At 42.9% G+C, this 17255-nt stretch overlaps 1 protein-coding gene across 1 annotated transcript in view; it reads right to left on the reverse strand.

Annotated features, from left to right (window-relative positions):
- Nucleotides 1-7410: 7410 nt before the first annotated feature.
- The window catches only part of LEF1 (lymphoid enhancer binding factor 1), a gene marked incomplete at its 5' end in the record, with an annotated part of 106663 nt that continues 96818 nt past the window's right edge, over nt 7411-17255 (reverse strand). Inside the window, one exon of the mRNA XM_025212777.1 lies at nt 7411-8125. Coding sequence (XP_025068562.1) covers nt 8046-8125 — 80 coding nt within the window. The remainder of the gene's footprint in view (nt 8126-17255) is intronic.

A 17255-nucleotide genomic window follows, 5' to 3' on the forward strand; every position in this document is an offset into this window, starting at 1 on the left:
TGAGCAGCAGTGAAGCTGACTAGAACTGCTGGTGTGGTGGGTTGGGGTTTTTTTTGCTATTACTTGAGAAAGCTGCAAGCAGTAGCCAAGGTAAGCACTGACCTCACTAGCAGAGGGAGAAGCAGAGATTCCCTTTTCCAGCTGTTTTGCAGCTGGAGGAAGCAGGACAGGGCCTGCCTATCACCTGTAGAGCACTGACATATTTGAAGCTTGCCACACAAGTTGGTAATTTTTTAGATGGTTTGTGTCAAGCATTGTCCTGTATTTGTGATTGTTCCATCAATGTTCAAGTTTTACTTTCAGTTTCTTTGCATCTACCACTGCCTGCAAATGCACTTTCCCATGGGCAGATCTAGGATTCTGTATAGTGGGGTTCAGGAGCAGCGACCAATGCTGCAAGAGTGGCTACACATCCTGCTGCTGGCTTCTCTCCCTCTGGGCAGACTGTGCTGCAGGAACAGCAGTCAGGGACTTTAAGTCCCCAAATCAGGTAAGAATCTCCATTTCCCCCCCCCCCCATTCTCGGCACCCTCTCCCCTCTGCTCAGCAGCACCCCTGTCCCCTGCTGTCCCATTCCCTCCTTGCTGCTGCTGCTGCCCGTGCTGTCTCCACCTGCCTGGGGGAGGTGGGGAGAGCTTCAGAGCCACTCCAGCTGAGCTGCAAGGGAAGCCAGGCTCAGCCTGCTTCCAGGCTGGCAGGCCAGACCCAGGGGGATGGAGCAGGGAGGAGGAACCCACCTGCTCTCCCTACATACAGCTCCCTGTACAACCTGACTGGAGCAGGGTAGGAGCAGCTCCAGAGTTCGTCCACCCCTGGATCAAGTAGGGACAGCAGGGAAGGGGAGAATAGGAGGGGAGGGGACATGCCTCTGAGCAAGTAGGGGAGATGAGCATGAGAGTGGGGGATTCTTACCTGATTTGGGGACTTCAGGTTTTCAGCTGCTGCTCCTGCCATGTGGTCTGAAAGGGGGTCACTACCATGCCACTGCACACCCTCTGGATCTGTCCCTGTACCTTCTTGTAAGTGCACATGGAGACAACCAGTGGTGGATATGTAGAAATCTGGATGACAACAGCCTGGTAGAGGGAATTGTTGATACTTACATGGTTGGCCATCGAGATGAGTCATGGACAGTAGCTCTGCATCAGTGTTGCTTTTACTGCTCTTGGTGAGCTCTCGTCACCTTTCAGTGCTTTTTAATTTTGTGTTAAATTGTAGTGCAAGTATTTGATAACACAGTCTTATGACTTCCTGAGCATTTGCACTGGGCCTAGCACCATGGGTCCCTGTTGTAATTGGTGTCTTTTGGCTATTTTTTTCAGTATAAAGACTGGAGTAGTGCAATCTAAGTCCTGGCTGTTTAAAATGGGGCTCGTCTGCCTTGTCCTGCTCCCATTTTATTATAAAAACAAGGCAGGAGGTCAGGGGTCATTTTCAGCCTGGGGTCAGATGCTGCAGGTTGGTCAGAGCACAGGGATTTCTAATTACGGGGTAGTGGCTTGGCCGACATTAAGTCTCATCTCTCTCGTGCTGACTGCATCGCTGGCTGTTCCAGGCTGCAAGATAATGGGATTTTTCCTAGCCTGTATTCTGATGCTGCTTTGTTGGTATATCTCTTTCCTGCCTAGTAACAGCCTCTGCTATTCTGGTCTGCTGTTTCTGCCAGCAACCACTTTTAGAGTGGTTTTCTGTAAATGGGCAAACCCTTACAGTTATACACCATTCAAAAGAATGTAGAACTGCGGTCTTCAGTAACCTAACCCTCTATTTGGAGCCTTGGCTCCAGCAGTGAAAGGCTCATGGATTAACCACACTCACCAGCAAAAGGCTTTCAGTGAGCTGTAGGGAAGGTTAGAAGGCTGGTTGCCTGGCGGTAGGTCTGCAATAACAGCTGGAACATGCATGTGGTGAATTAGCACCAGATAACCTCCCTCCACCACTCCTTTCACTTCATTGTTACTGCATGCTAGCAAAGTGGAGCCATTACATGTCTGTGCAGTAGACATTTGCTAAACCACACATTTACAGTAAACAGATTTGGGGGTCTGTAGAAACCAATGAGATTCAGCTAGTGGCAGGGCTGATCTAGATAAGTGTTTACAGGGTGCCAAGGAAATTTTGAATAAGGCCAAGGGCACTTCTTGAAAATTATTGTTAACCCCACTCCCTAGTCCTTTTAGGGCAGACAATAGGAGTTGTGTGTTCTTGGCTTCTTTCAAAGGCTGCCTGTTATGGAGGGGGCATTCAATGGGACTTTTGTACCTAAGTGCTTTAGGGTCTGATTTCTAAAGGCAGTGAGGTGCCAAAGGTGCACTTAGTCACCAGGGCCAAGACCCTGTTCTGCTGAAGCATATAGGTCTGATTCTATCCCACCTGGCTTGGCTCCCTAAAAAACTTCTAAGGGGAAACTCCTCCTTTCCACTGATTTTGTGACTGGTGAGTAGAGTGGCATTGGATATGGCCATGCTAATATTTCTTAAGAGTGCCTTGTTGGTTATGCACTGAACTTCAGATAATTTAAATAGGAGTTGGCAACCAGCTGGGTATCTGCATCTTCAGGTATTTAAATAAGGATCTGTTAAGGAACTTAATTTGAGGCACCTATTTTTAAAGTCTTGGACTTAAGCTCTAAAAAACAGCAAGGCATTAGAGAAGCAAAGGAATGAGTTTTCCCCATAAACAGTTGAGAGAAGGTCTACTCTGCACAAAGGCAAACAAATGAAAGTTCTGTCTTATTGTCTCTAATTGCTGTTTATCTACTTGTTCTTACACAGAACTAATTGTAAGAACAAATTCCAGCCCTAGCTGAAAATTAGTTGCTTCAGACAATTTTAGCAAAAGTACAGTGCTCAGAGACAGAACACTATTCTGAAGTGCCCCACTCCTGCTTTTTCTTTCTTTTAAGCTCCAAGACTACTTCAACTTCCCAGTGTGTACTGCCAGGCTGTTATCAGCTATAATAGGTAAGCACACAAATAATGGGTTTTGTTTTTTAATATTTAGGTGAAATATAGTGTTTTCTTGTTAGGAAGACTTACTGGTGAAGTAGACTAAAAGAACATTCCACGAAGCTTAAGCTGCACAGACTAAGGCTGCATAAAGACATTCAAATGATCTGGAAAAAGTCTTCTGAGCTTGTTTTTCTGGTAGAAAAAACTTACCTGGAGGTGCTTTGAATACTGAGACTTTGAATACAGAGTCCCTGAAGAGCAGAGAGCTTGCAGTGATGAGCTATGTACCCAAGGGAACCTGTACATACATATCAGCCTACTCTGCAGGCTCCCTCTTTCTGCCTGGAGACAGATGGGCAGCAGTGCACAGGGCAGGATTGATCGCTTGGCCCAGGCTGCTAAGGGTTAGCCTGCATCTCCGTGCTGAACAATGTGGAGGGGGCATGCGTTCTGTTCCCTGCTCAGTTGGAGCAGTAGAGTCCAGCAAGTGACACTGTCTCCCGGTGTGGGGGGGAAGATGAGAACAAAGTGCCTTGGGATGCTGGAAGACTGTCGTGGCTTCTCTTAGAAGAGAATGTGTGCAAACATTCACTGTCCCAGGAAAAAACTCTTCTGTGAATTATTTTAATTCTGGTTGTTCCTGGGTTGTTATCATCTTGGAGTGGCCATTTTTGCTCTGGGAGAAAAAGTCTGAATATCTGTGTACTCATGGTTTCTCTCCCAGGAAAAACTGAATGTCTGTGAGTGGCCTCAGAAACCTGATTGGAGCAGGTTCAGGATACTGGCAATGTCTGTGTTACAGAAGCTTGTCATAAGTCATGCTTCAACTGGTATGGGGTCTGGGACAGAAGTTTCATAAACCAGTTTGACCCAAATCAGTTAAATATGGTTGAATGTAGTATCAGACTTATCTTAAACCAGTTTGTCATTTTGAAACTGGTTTATGTGCACTGAGCTTCTGTCCTGTTACAGGTTTAAACCAGTTTCAGATCACAAAACTGGTTTATGTGGAACTTCTGTCCCTAACCTAAGTTACTTGAGTGCAAATGTGTGGGATGTGCCTCTTGGAACAGAAGTAACTACTTTAGTTTGGCTTTTATTTGGCTGCAAGGGTTTTGAATAACTAAACTAGTTAAATTGCATTCCAGTTTGCAAAAAAAACAGCCTTTAGATATAGAGGAGTAGTAGTACAACAAGATGAAGATGCAGCAAACTGGATCCATGGCCAGCTGGTGTTGTAGCAAAGGGCAGAGGCAGATTACAAACCAGTGCTTGCATAAGGTGGGCATCTCAGCAGAAGCAGAGAGCAATTCAGTGCTCTTGAAGATCCCATGCTTAAGTTTTTGGGGGGTTTTTTTTTTTTTTTTTTTAAGGAAGTGGGTTGTTTGAAGGGCAAGCAGAACTGAACTAAACTGCACACAACTGGTGCCAAAATCAGGTTAAGAACATAAGAAGTGCTATACTGGCTCAGACCAATGGTCTATCTAGCACCGTATCTTGTCTCCAACCAGTGGCAATAGAGGATGATTTAGAGTAAGAGCTTAAGAACAGGACATATCTAGAGTTATCCCCTGTTGTACCCTTCCTGACATCCACCATCATTGCTTTACCTGTAAGTAAACTTGTAAAGGTTAGAAGTAAGCTTAGTGCAAATCCCTCTGGACACGTTCAGACTGGCTGATAACTAGCTTGAAATTAAGGCTTTTAGGTTGTCCGCAGCTTGGTGCGCACTGCTTTAACAACAACATTTTCAGCTGAAGCATTGGAAATGTTGTGGGCCTTCTATGTAGCTGTTGGGATCGTGGTGGTGGCTGGAAGAAGGGGAGGGCCCCAACTGTACTTCGTGCAAGGAGGGAGACTATTTTGGGAGTAGCAGCATTGAGGGGAGAGATCAGTCTTGTCCTGCATTGGTGGCTGTGCAGAGGACAAGGCAATGAGCACAGACCGTACTAAGGTCCTAGTCAGCTGCTGGTACATAATAATTGTGTTTTGCTTAGTGCGGTACTAAAGTGCTTGGGTCTAGAAGAGTAAAAAGGATAAGTTACACCTCTTGCAAAACATTTTAGGTACTGCTCCCCAAGCGGCTATCACTAAGTGCTCTCTCCTCCCTTCTTCACACATTTGTCAGGTTGTGTGTGTGCATTTCTGTGAGATTTGATGCAAGCTAATTTGCATAACTATATACGATCTTAAAGCAAACAGAATGCTGGGGAAAGGTAGAGTTTTGGCAAGAAATAGTAGTAAACAATTCATATGAAATACTAAATCCATGCCACATACCTCATCCTGCATGATACACTTCAGTTGGTGCTCCCCGAGTTGTTACCACAGGTTTGGGAGCAGCCTGGCTTCTAGACCAGTGGTTCTCAACCTCTTTTGTATCAGGACCCATTTGTAAATATTGATGGCCTGTCCTGACCCAGTGCCCCTCACTCTCGACCTGCTGGCCCCAGCCCCCAGTGTGTGGGGCAGGGGGGGCCCCAAGCAACCCCTTGCAAACTGGAACTCTGCCATCCTGCGAGGGAAAAGCCATGGTTTCCCACATTTTTCTCCTTTAAAGGAGAATTCATTTTTAAAGTTTGTTCGCAGCCCTTTCATATGTTCTTGCAACCCACTTTTGATTCATGACCCGTGGGTTGAGAAATGGCTGTTCTAGATCCAAACATGGTGAGAAGTCATCATCATACCTAGACAGCATTCTTCTCCAAAGTAGAACTGAAAATCCCTCCTAGCTGGTTGATTAACACAGCAAATCCCAGGTTTATGTAATTCATGTGCTGGGGCACTGCTGGTAATGACAGCATTTACTATTCCCTCAAATCTTTTTGATGCTGGAGGCACTGGGGATGGTGGGATATAGCAAGGGTAAAGGAAATAACTAGGTTCCATTGTTTCCCCATCTGTAGAAGACCCAAACCCATGTTAAACAACTGCTTAATGCAAATAACAAACTTGTTTCTCATGCTGACTTATCTATCCCCCATCCTCACATGGAATTTACCCACAAACTAGATACAGTCCTTTGCCAAGTTGGGACCCAATCTCTAACAACCCTAAAAGATTGGAGCATGAGATCATTGGAGCTGGAGAGTTTCTTACTCTACTACAAGGTTATTAAGCACTTACCTTGTAGCATGGATAGCCAGAGAAGATCAAATCTATTATGCCAATAGGAGATCTCTGAAGAGAAGAGATTCTGGTTGCTAGATATTTGTGTCTAAAGATAGACTGTAAGTCTGGACACACGGCTATTTTAGATGTATTATAAGGGGAGGAAGAGCTGCTGCCTGGGAAAACACACTGCAGCTGTTACAATACAAATGTTATGCCGGTATGATCGATCCTTCAGTGATGCGAGCGAGCTAAATCTTTGACCCTGAATGAAGCAGGTTTTGTTATGCTTATACAAGGCTACAAGATAACACACATGTAGCAGCCTGCATCAGTACCTCCTCTGAGGATGTAAGGCCATTCATGGAGATACTGACTTCCAGGAAATATTTCAGACCGTATGAAATAAGTTGATTACATCAGCCAGTCCTGCGAACGGAACCAGCCTCAGGATCTGAGTAGGATACGCTTGGATCCATTTTCAGGGTCACGGTCAACACCTGAAGAAGTGCATTTGTATGCATCTGGAAAGGAGGAAATGCAGCCTCCTGACAGCAGCTCAGCATCACAACTTCTGAAAACATGTTCAATACACTTCCAGTAACAAATCAGAAAATAAAAAGACTTGCTCTAATGGGAGAGCAGGCTTGCCTCAATCAGGTGCATAAGAAAGCAGCAAAGCTGGCCCCATCCTTGTCCTAAGTCTCTCAGACCCAGAGCTGGAGGCTTTAGTTTCCCTTTAAAAAGATATCAAACATTTACAATAGTCCCCACAAAGAAATGATCTGACAAGTCTGTGAGCCTAGAAATTGCTGTAGTTCAATAGGATTGTTCCTAGCTGCTACAGATTCTAGTCCTTGCAGCGTGAGCCAGCTCAGGTTTAATCACGCAGGTATTTGTTTGTTTAACCAGACAAATTACTTGCATTTTATTACAAAGCTTTTAATAAAAAAAACCACAAAAAACCCCCAACCAAATGCTCAGCACAGTAACTCAAACTGGAATGACAAATCAGTTGACAGTATTTTTGGCAAAGGCTGTGCCTTACTATTAAAAAAATGGGTACATCAATGCTCATTTCAACAACTGGCATAAAATCCCACTAACAGGCTAACAAAAACAGATACAAATACAGAACAATTGAAGTAATAATTCAAGTGCTGGGCTTTGTACAAGGAGCAGGGCAATGGATGAGGAGGAGAACTCACTGCAGTCGAATTTGCTGGATGTATTGCTTATGTTTTACAGAGAGTAGATGAAGCAGGACTGACATGTCTACTGACCAGGTGACTGTTAAAATTTATTTAGTTCTATAGGACACTGTATTACACAGACTGAGAGGCCACTATTTGTTACAAATAGTTTAATGAAAAAGCCACCCGTTCCATACAGGCTTTTCCTCTGGCAGAAAAAAAAAGGACTTCTTTTTATTTAAAAAGAATCTCAGATCTTTGAAGCTTCTTTAAAAGCTTGCAGCTAGTAAAATATACACCAAGGAAATGAAAAACTAAAAGTTAAAATATAAAAGCATTCAAGTTTCTTAAAAAAGCTAAAACCAAAATTGATCCTGTCTCACCATTAAATAAAAAGAAGTGTGAGTGGGTCTCCCTTGACCAGACGAGTTCCATTCCTCAGCGTGCTGGGGCCGGGGGGGGGAGGAGAGGGGGTAGCTGTTGGTCTACATTATTCAGTTGGCTGAAGCAGGCAGACGCAGCCAAACTACTTTGCTGCCGACTCAATGTGGACGCTGATGAGACATGGGCTTAGGAGTGCAAAGTGGAGATGGAGTGAAGACAAAAGCTGTTCTGCTGACCCAGGAGTTCTGAAATGCTCATTTGATCTCTTTATATCAGGGTTGGGAATCTTGTGATAGTGAAGGGTTTTGGCAGTGATTGTCTTTATGGTTCAGTGTCTCTAGCAGTGACATCCTAGACAGACTCCATGGGGGGGTGGTCTGCATGGATGAAGGACACACCTGGGGTTTTAACAAGCTTCCATCTCCAGAAGGGGCCCTGGTGTCGCTGCCTTGGTTTTGCATGTCGAGAAAGTATTTCTTTTCCCACCTAAAGAAGGGGAGGGGACAAATGTCAAAAATTTGCTTCCAGAAGTTTTTAAACATTCATTCTTAAGGAGACCTTGAAACCAAAACACTCTCCATCTAAGAAACCCATGTTGATGGATACAGTAAAGCTATGGACTAGTGGCATTAGTAGATGGTACTTTTGAATTATCAAGCTGAGTTTGTCGCACTGCTGTTGCATACACACGTTGAAGGGTTTGGCTCTTGCTCCATTCAGTGCATCACTCCGCATTATTAGTAGCTTGATTAAAAATATTTAAGGTGCCCATACCTCCTAGATTGGGTCCCTAAGGAGTGAGATTTAGACAGAAATAATTCCTTTTGTTGAAGGCTTTTATTTCCCTGCCACAGTTGACCTGGACATCACTTATAGAGGATTAGACATCCTCAAACCTCATCATTACAAGAGTCAGGGTCAATTAAGTCTCTGGCACGAGTTTCAAGTTCTATTCCATTTAAAAACAAAGAAATCCTATCTTAGTAGGCCCTGCGGGGGAGTCTGCTGTGAGGTAGAAAAGCAGTGTCCTGTGAATATCTGCTGTAGCATGAAACTGCATTGGTAAACAGCCTGTCTTACCTATTACCCTCAGGTATATGGCTTCCAGACCTTTCACTTGCACAAGAGACTGCTGCCAAAAGCCACAGGATTTAAACTGTCTGATGGCAGAGCCTGCAAGGATTATAGGATGGCTAATATTGTGGGATGCAAGGTCAGCAGTGCAAGCCTGTAGGTATTACTCAGTCTTAAGTAAAGTTTGATACATTACTTACCCCCCCCAACCCTTGTCCCATCAATGCCCCCCAGAGAAGCAGTCCGCAACATTAGGTCTTTGTATTACATCAGCCTGCTTTGTAATTGCTGATTCAACAGTCATCCAGACCCTCCTGACTAAGATGACCGAATTAAAGACTCCACCCGGTGACTGACTAGTGAGTCAAGCCACAGCACAGGATGGCAAGTAGAAAATTTTCCATATACATCTCTATGGTGGTGTTGGCATTGCTGGTATCTCATCAAAACCTACCCAGTGTTTTCTAAGCTTTCAGGAACTGCACAACAAACAAATGGGTAAAGGTTCCACCGAGCAGAGCTTTCATAATTGCATCAGTCCTGGATTTCAAGAAGCAAGTTCTTTTTAGCTAGCCATGGTAAGAAGTGACAAGAGATCTTGAATCACTTTGAATCATACATGCTAAGACACTGTACATACCCTTTTCAAAACAGGTTAAGTGTAAACAGTATTAGCATCTGCCTGATCATAACTGATTATGACTGATGCCAAATCGTACATGAGGTTACATTCCTATTACTGACAACAGGCTAGAGCTATTCAGAACTGTAACTAGGGTATGGGCAAAGTTAAATAAATGTATCAAAGGTGCCAGTCTACACATTTCCCCCAGCAGTTTAAGCTGAATAGTGTGTGTTAGTTGCAGTGTTTTGTCCATTAGCTGGAAATTATTGTTTACCATTGTTGTAAGTGAGGAACTTATACAAGTTAAAATTCTCAAGGGATGAAATCTACTGAGATCAAGAGCCTTGTTGGGTCCAGGACAGCTGCTCTCAATTCGGGTGCCATGAGATCCTTTTAAATGCTGTGCAACCTTAGCACTGTTAGGCACGCAGACTCCTACATATGATTCACCAGGTAAACCCAGAGTTTTCAAATAGGAATCTGTAGGGTAAAACATCCAAATGACTGCACTTTACCCCTAGGCTACAAACATGCACTGTGTTTCTCCTGGGACAAGCCATTTTATCCCAGGGAAGTTTTCACCTGTTTCTGTACTTGGTAGCCACAAACAGAGCAAAAAAAGCCTTTTAAAAAGCATAGTCAAAAAGTCCACTGGAAAAGCAACTCTTTCAACAGAGGTGGTCTGTCTGGACTAATTCAGTTCCTATTTCCTCAAAGTTATCCCAAGCCCCAACTAAAAAAAGCCTCCTTAGCTTCCTGCATGTTGTTTTAAAGTAGCCCAGCGCTCTGCAACACATGGGGATCAAAGAGCTATGAACGGCTCTACCTTTCCAAGGAGCACGAGAGCCAGGCCAAGCAAACAGCAGAGGAACACTGGTGAGAGCACCCTGCAGATTTATATTTACTTTGTGCCTTTTCATCCCAGATTTTCAAAGGTTTGGTCCAGGTTGCTCTTCCTGGGAAGGTTTTCCTCTCAGTCTTACATGAAAACATTCAGCTTCCTGTTGAGGAATGGCCTTGAGGCGCCAGGCCAGTAGTTCACAGCAGTCTGATACAAGTGCTGTGATTCAGAGCTACTCCCCATTAGCAGCCAGGAATGTCTACTTCACCGAAGGAAATGAAATGCTCTTCTGTTGAGACCATTCCCTGCCACCTCCCCCCTCACCAGCAAGCTGCCTTTGAAGTCAGGAGGTTAAAACAACGGCCACGGCCTTGCTCTGGCCCTCAGGTTTTAAACTGAGGCCTTTGCTGCTTTTGTGAGTCAAAGTGCAACTGTAGCAGTTTCTGGCTCACAATTTCATAACCTCTGCCTACTCTTCAGCAGTAAAAAAAGAGACTGCAAACATGATCCCAGTTGTACAAGGGTGGCAGAAGCAAAGAGGAGACCTAAAGTATTTTTATTCTTTCCAGAGGAATACTCCAGAAAAGTACACACTAGCCTTTCTCCAGCTGCACATTTTTAAGGCGACAAGCTTGTAGTAGTTCGTACTGCCAACGAACCAAATAGTACCTTTAAAAAAAAAAAAAAAAAAGGAATGAGAATGGTGTTGCCTTTCAGATATAAAACAGGTCAAATCAGGATTCTTTTCAAGAAACCACAGGCATGTGCTAAGGAGACTGAAGACTTCCCACATCTAAGACTTCACTGGGGGGCTGTAGCTGAAGTCTCGCCAAGCCAGGCATGCCCTAGCACAGCCCAATCCACAAGCAAAGTCGGCGCAATCAAAGGCTGCAATTACAGCTCCCTGGCTGTGGTCAGGCTTCAAAGAAAGTGCTGCAAGTCACATTTTACATATGTGAAGTCTTGAGCCTCCGCCACAATAAGAGCCACTGTCTGTGCCGTTTGCAGCACAGATCTGACTGCAGCAAAAAGAGAGACCCTTGAAATGAGTGACTTAAATGTCTGATTTTTATTTCTATTCAAGCTCTCCCATTAACATGATAAAAACAAAACTTCAGTAACTGGCAGCACGGGGAATACAGCCTCCCGATGCAATCGGAGGTTAGCTAAGTAATTTTTCTTTTTGCTAAAGAGCAAGTGGCACACTTTTGCCCTGCTTTTGGCATTGTAATGGGATGAACTGCATAGCTTTGAAGGCCTCAGCATCCTGATCTCAAAGATGTTACCAACTTGTCATCTCTAAACCTGGCTTGGAGAGGCTGAAACAATGTGAGCCAATGGAGATTACACAGCTTCAAGTGAGGGACTGGAAGTGGGCTGTGTTTGCAATATGCTGGAGGCAGGAAAAGGAAGTAAGTAGAAGGGAGACTCAGCCTTTCAGAAAATGCAATAAGAACATTAGTGTACTTTGGTGTGGTTCACTGAAATTAAGACACTTTGTCCTACTGGGTGGATTTCAGTAGAATTCAGTTAGACGCAAGCTGCAGGGGGAGGTGGGGATTTTACACTGTCAAAATATCCCCTTTAGGGCATCTTCGAACAATGTTTTTAGGGCTATTCTGAAACCACTCTTTTGAAATGCTGTGCTACCAAATACAATACAAAATCAAGTCAATGCCTAAAGGAAATGCTTGGATAGAGCCACCACATTCGGCCAGTGGTCTAGCTTGAAAATGAAGCCAAATATCAAAATCCTGACTGAAACAGAATCCCTGGCTTCCACACAGCACTACCCAGGACTTCACAGTTTCCAATCTGATGCACTAAACTATGTCATTTGAGCAGGGGTGGCAGTGGACTACCAGAAATATAATTTCCCCCTACAACCCCAGAAAAGTGTATTAGCATGATATTTTTTCTCCTTTATATTCTCCCATAATTATACCTTCAGAAGTGTCAGAAAGTAACATGGGCTCATTTTAAAAACTTGTAAAAACCCCAAAGGAGTTTGCATAACTTTGAAATAGGCATTTATTTTTACCCTGAAAACTTACTCTGCAAATTTCAATCAAGATAAGCAGAAATCTCATCCATGTTCTTCCTTATATCACCCAGAAGGTGTCACTGTGTTCTTTACATGTTTTACTCTGTAGTTGTGATAATCCAGGAAAAGTGGGAAGCAGTTTCTGTTTGGTAATCTCTGTTATGGGGCCAACTACATGGTTGGGAGAGTAGTTAGACTAGCTTTCAGGAACAAAGTGCAATTCTTAGGGCTGGGAAAGGAGCAGATAGAGTTTTCGGCTGAATCTGCTCTTCTCCTAGGCCTGAGAATGGGTGCTTTGGACCCACACACTTGTCTAACATCTCTCCCCACTATATAGTTGGTCCAGTAACAGATTACCAAACAAACTTTGCCTCTCCTTGTTTGTATGAGACTTTAACAGTACTTGTAATCTGTTTATCAATTTGGCTTTTTCATGGTATAAAAAGACCTGAAAGAGGAAGCTTTTTTGGCTCGCCTTTCACCTTAGAAATATCACTAACTTTAAGTGTGAGCTTCCCTAGATTTGTTGGAAGACCTGCTCTCTCTCAAGCCTTTTGTGTGCTTTGAGATACTCCTCCCAAATTAATGCTTAAGACAATATCTAATTCAACAAAAAGCTTTCAACAGTGACAACCTTTCTGCTCTCCAAGGCACAAATTGCACTCCCTTTTTTCCCCACCAGCAGAGAGTCTCCAGGAAAGATGAGATCTGAATTCCTGATGTGAAAATGGCTTTCTTATTTTATTTTTTTTAAGTGGAGATTACCTGTATAAAGCATCAGAAAAGACCATGTTCCCTTCCTTCTCTGCTGGTGGCTTAAAAATTAAGAATGGACCATACAACTAACATAGTGGAACTAATTCCTAAGAGTGGCAGAAAAAGATATTTCCACAATCAATTAGACTTTGAGGCACAGCATTTGTGCAGTATAGCCCCTCCCCTGCTTCCCTCGCAGGCAGTAAAGAGGGTTTGTACCTGGAAAATGCTTGTATAGCCATCTTGCCTCAATCCACATGCTGTTTACTGAAACTGGTTTAAGTCACATAGGAGATGTATGTAACTCTGAAATAAAAACTATCCTTCACAACTCCTGCCACGTGAATATATCCATCTTTGCAGGATCTGTTTAACTCTCCAGTCTGTCAAAGGACCAATACTTCATTACTCAGACAAGCTGCATCAAAATTGTGTTATTTAAAAAAAAAAAAAAAAAAAAAAAAAAGCAGAATAATGTGTGCTTTCTATGAAGTTTAGAAAACCCACTGGTCAGCTGTAACTGCGATAGTCTTCTTTCTTTTCCATGCCCCTTTAATACTCATTAGATGTAGGCTGGTCTAATTTATGTTCTGTTTAATCACAAACTCACTCATTTCTTCTACTATTCAGAAATAAAGAGAATTACTCACTGCCCCCAAAAAATCTCATCCCCTGCTGCATAAAATTTGGTTCTGATTCCCTGAAACAGAATTGATACTTGAGAGGCTATTTTTCATTGTTTAAATTTGGTATAAAAGGATCAAAACTAGACCCTTTAAATGCTGTGACTGGACATTAGAGTTGTTTGGCTATTTCTCCTCATTTGAGAGCTCTATTGCACCAGATGCGCTAAAAATTGCTATGAAGAGTATATTTAATTTCTCTCTGGTTGCCACTAATATGGATATGTCACTGTCAAGTTACTTTACTGCTCTTTTTAATTCTTCTAGGTATTCCAGAACATTTGAAGATGTACAGTACAGCTAGGGAGGACTCCACTGCAATCTGCCATGTGTCAAGTGAGGTACCAGTTGCAGTTATTGTACCTGGCAAGTTAAATATTTCCACATTTTGGTGCAGAGTATTTGAAGTAGTTTTGTTGTCCCTCTCCAATTCCTCAGTCACTTAAAATAGTTATTCTGGCCACCACATTACAATCAGCATGTCTGTTTCTGCCAAAAAATAAAACTGAATGGGGAATCTGAACTCTCTGCTTCCTAAAAGCAGTTGCTGCAATTTATGGCTTTGGTAAGGAAGCTTGCGCTCAAAGTAAACAAGCTCCCTTCCCACAAAGAGGCATGTGATCTTTTCATTATCAATTCCTTGACTCAAACCTCTCTCCTTCCCCCCCTGCCTCCAGCCAGTTTTAACATAAGCAGGCCATATGATGCCTTCCAATTGATTCCAGGAGGAGAGTTTTTCAGCAAATACGTATATTTCAGGAATCGTGTAAGTAGCATCTATGCAAAATACCAGCCACAAAGATGTTTGCTTGGAGAAAAGTTTTGTCGTGATACTTTGGAGAATACCTGGACGGTCAGACATCTGTGTCAGCATTTTCCAACAACATTACTGAGGAGATTAAATTCTGACAACACTTCATGTTTTAGAGCAGCCAGGCTGGCATGGGGCAGAGGTTGGAAATGATGATAAGTCATCAGGAGTGAAGCAGTAACCAGTTAGTTTGGGTGCACACGGTTGGAGAAATGGACATGTCCTAAAGCTACTTACTACCTTGCTTCCACCAGTTATCAGTAAATCACAGAGAAACCAAAACATTTTGGAGATGTGCTGAAATATGCTTGGGCAAACCTTTCAGTTTCCTTTAATCCATTTCTGCTCCTTGGATCTCTTCCCTTCCTTTCTCCTTTTAACCCCCCCTTCCCTAGCCTTGTCACTTGTGTTCCATTACGTACACATTTCTGGCTGATTTTGCCTGCTTAGGCCTTATCAGTTTTCTCCTTTGCTCACTTCGGCTTTCCCTCAAACCACTGAACCCCTCTCTGCCACCTCCAGCCTGCCATGCTACATACCCTCTACAAAGGCAGGAAGTCTCATGTTCTTGGCATCTTCAAATCTCATACTCACTAGTATATCTCAGCTGGGGTCCAAATACATTATCACTGGACAGTAGTGACTGCAACAGCCTTATTGTGGACTCAGTAACTCATTGAAGGAAACCGCATCATAACTGTGGGCAAGCTGTACTTTGGACTAGATTCAGAAAGAGTACTTAACATAACCTTAGAGAATGGCTATAGTTTATATCAAAGTTTTGGATGATCTGAAGCAGTCTGCCCATTCTTACTGCTCAGCAGAGCACATTTGTAGTACCCTGGTATGTTCATTCAGCATATGTACATACATGCATGCAAGCAAGCCTGACAAAGGGTTTTTGAACCCGAAAGTTTGCTTAATAACTATTCTCCAACCATTTGGGTTGGTCTAATAAAAGATATCAAATTCACCCAAGGAACCTTGTCTGCAAGCACATACGCACGCATGCACATTCTCCTTCAGCAAGTATCATCCAGTAAGTTGCCTGCACACAGGTAGATGGAGTCAACAAGACTGTTCTTTCCCAAGGTGGAAAAAGATACCTACCATTCTGAAATTCCATGTTATAAACTGAGGATAGAGAAACAGGCATTACAATAATTCTCATGCCTGTTGTGGGGAGGACACTACACACTAAACATCCCTCAGTTCTATTTCAGCTAATAAACTCTTATTCTCTGTTATGCCATAAAAATATTCCAGTACAAATATTCCAGTCTAGGCAGGGCATCTCTTCTTAGAATATTAAAAGCAGACTGTCAAGAAATCAAGATTATCAAAGGAAAGCTGAACATTTTCCTGTGCTCAAGAGCTTTAACTACTGTATCAAATTAAGTCATATTCTGTTCCTAGTTAAGTCCTGTACATTAACTCTAAAGTAAACAAATAAACAAAAGACCTACACCATGTATATTGAATAAGGCATTTTTGCCCACCTACAAAGCTTGAAATTGTGGCAGATTTGGAAATGTGATAGTAAGTTGAAAAAACTTCCATTTTAAAGCAGCTGAAACCCCAGACTTAATCATGTACACACAATTTATTAGATTTGGCGGAATAACAATGCTGATACAAGAAGAAATTTGGCCAATTTTAACACTTTGGCCACCACCTTTTTCTTATTTGGGCAAATGGCTCCATAGAAAGGGCAGAAAGAAACCAAATGATGCAAAAAAAATTAGACCTGTATTTTGTATGTCTGCTTAAAAAGGGAGGTTATGTATGCAAAATGTGGTCTGTGAGCAAACAGTCTACAAATATGACCCTTCATATGTGTTTTCAATTTGAAAATAACTGAAGAAGTCTTTGGAGGCTTTCTGCTTTATCATTAGGGGCATGTACAGAAGATCTTTGCTACTTATCAGAGTGGAACAGGATTTCAGGTGAATGAGTTTCTATTAAATAACATATTAGTTTTTAATTAAGTATTCCTAGTAAGGGACAAAGTATGTCTTCACACAGTTCCCAAACAAAATCTGAATTTACAGATCCTCTGGGTGGAGCCTAGTGCTTAAAGCATTCATGTCTGTCAGTAGCTAGTCAAACTTCAGAGCAATTTTTATTTTGCAGGCTAGAAAAATCCAATGCTGCAATGCACATCTAAATACTATGAAGGAAAGGACTGCATCACATTGTCTGAAATAATTTCTGCTGAACAGAAAAAAATCCCTCCGTAATATTTGCTTGTAAATTTATCTTCTGCTCGCTTTTTGAAAAAGTACCCAACACGTTATATTACAGCAGACGTGTCAAAGATATCACGCACAGGCTGAATCCAGCCCATGGAGCCTTATTATCTGGCCTACAGTGCTGCCTTGTGGGTCTCAGACTGGACCTGCACACTGCATGTGAGGTACACCAGACTGGAGTGTGGCACTAGTCTGGTGTGCGGGACCAGTCCAGACGATATGCTGCTAGCTGCACTTGAGGCTAGGCCAGGGCACATACTGCTCATGGTACCATGCTGAACTGGCTTTGCATGCTGGATCCTGTACACAGGGCCAGTCTGTGGGCCTTATCCAACCAGAGGACTGACCAGCACCATTCATCTGAGTTTGACAAAAGTTACAATAGTCATCTCTTCACCATGACTCAACTTGGACTAACCACCAAGATGAACTGTGGTCTGTGCAGCTGCTGATTTGTATGTAGACAAAAAGGTAACGTGCATCACTTTGGCAAAACACAAAGGCACAGACAGAAGTGACAATTTTCGCCT

The sequence above is a fragment of the Alligator sinensis genome, unplaced genomic scaffold (assembly GCF_000455745.1).
Source record: "Alligator sinensis unplaced genomic scaffold, ASM45574v1 scaffold66_1, whole genome shotgun sequence".
NCBI classification, from domain to species: domain Eukaryota; kingdom Metazoa; phylum Chordata; order Crocodylia; family Alligatoridae; genus Alligator; species Alligator sinensis.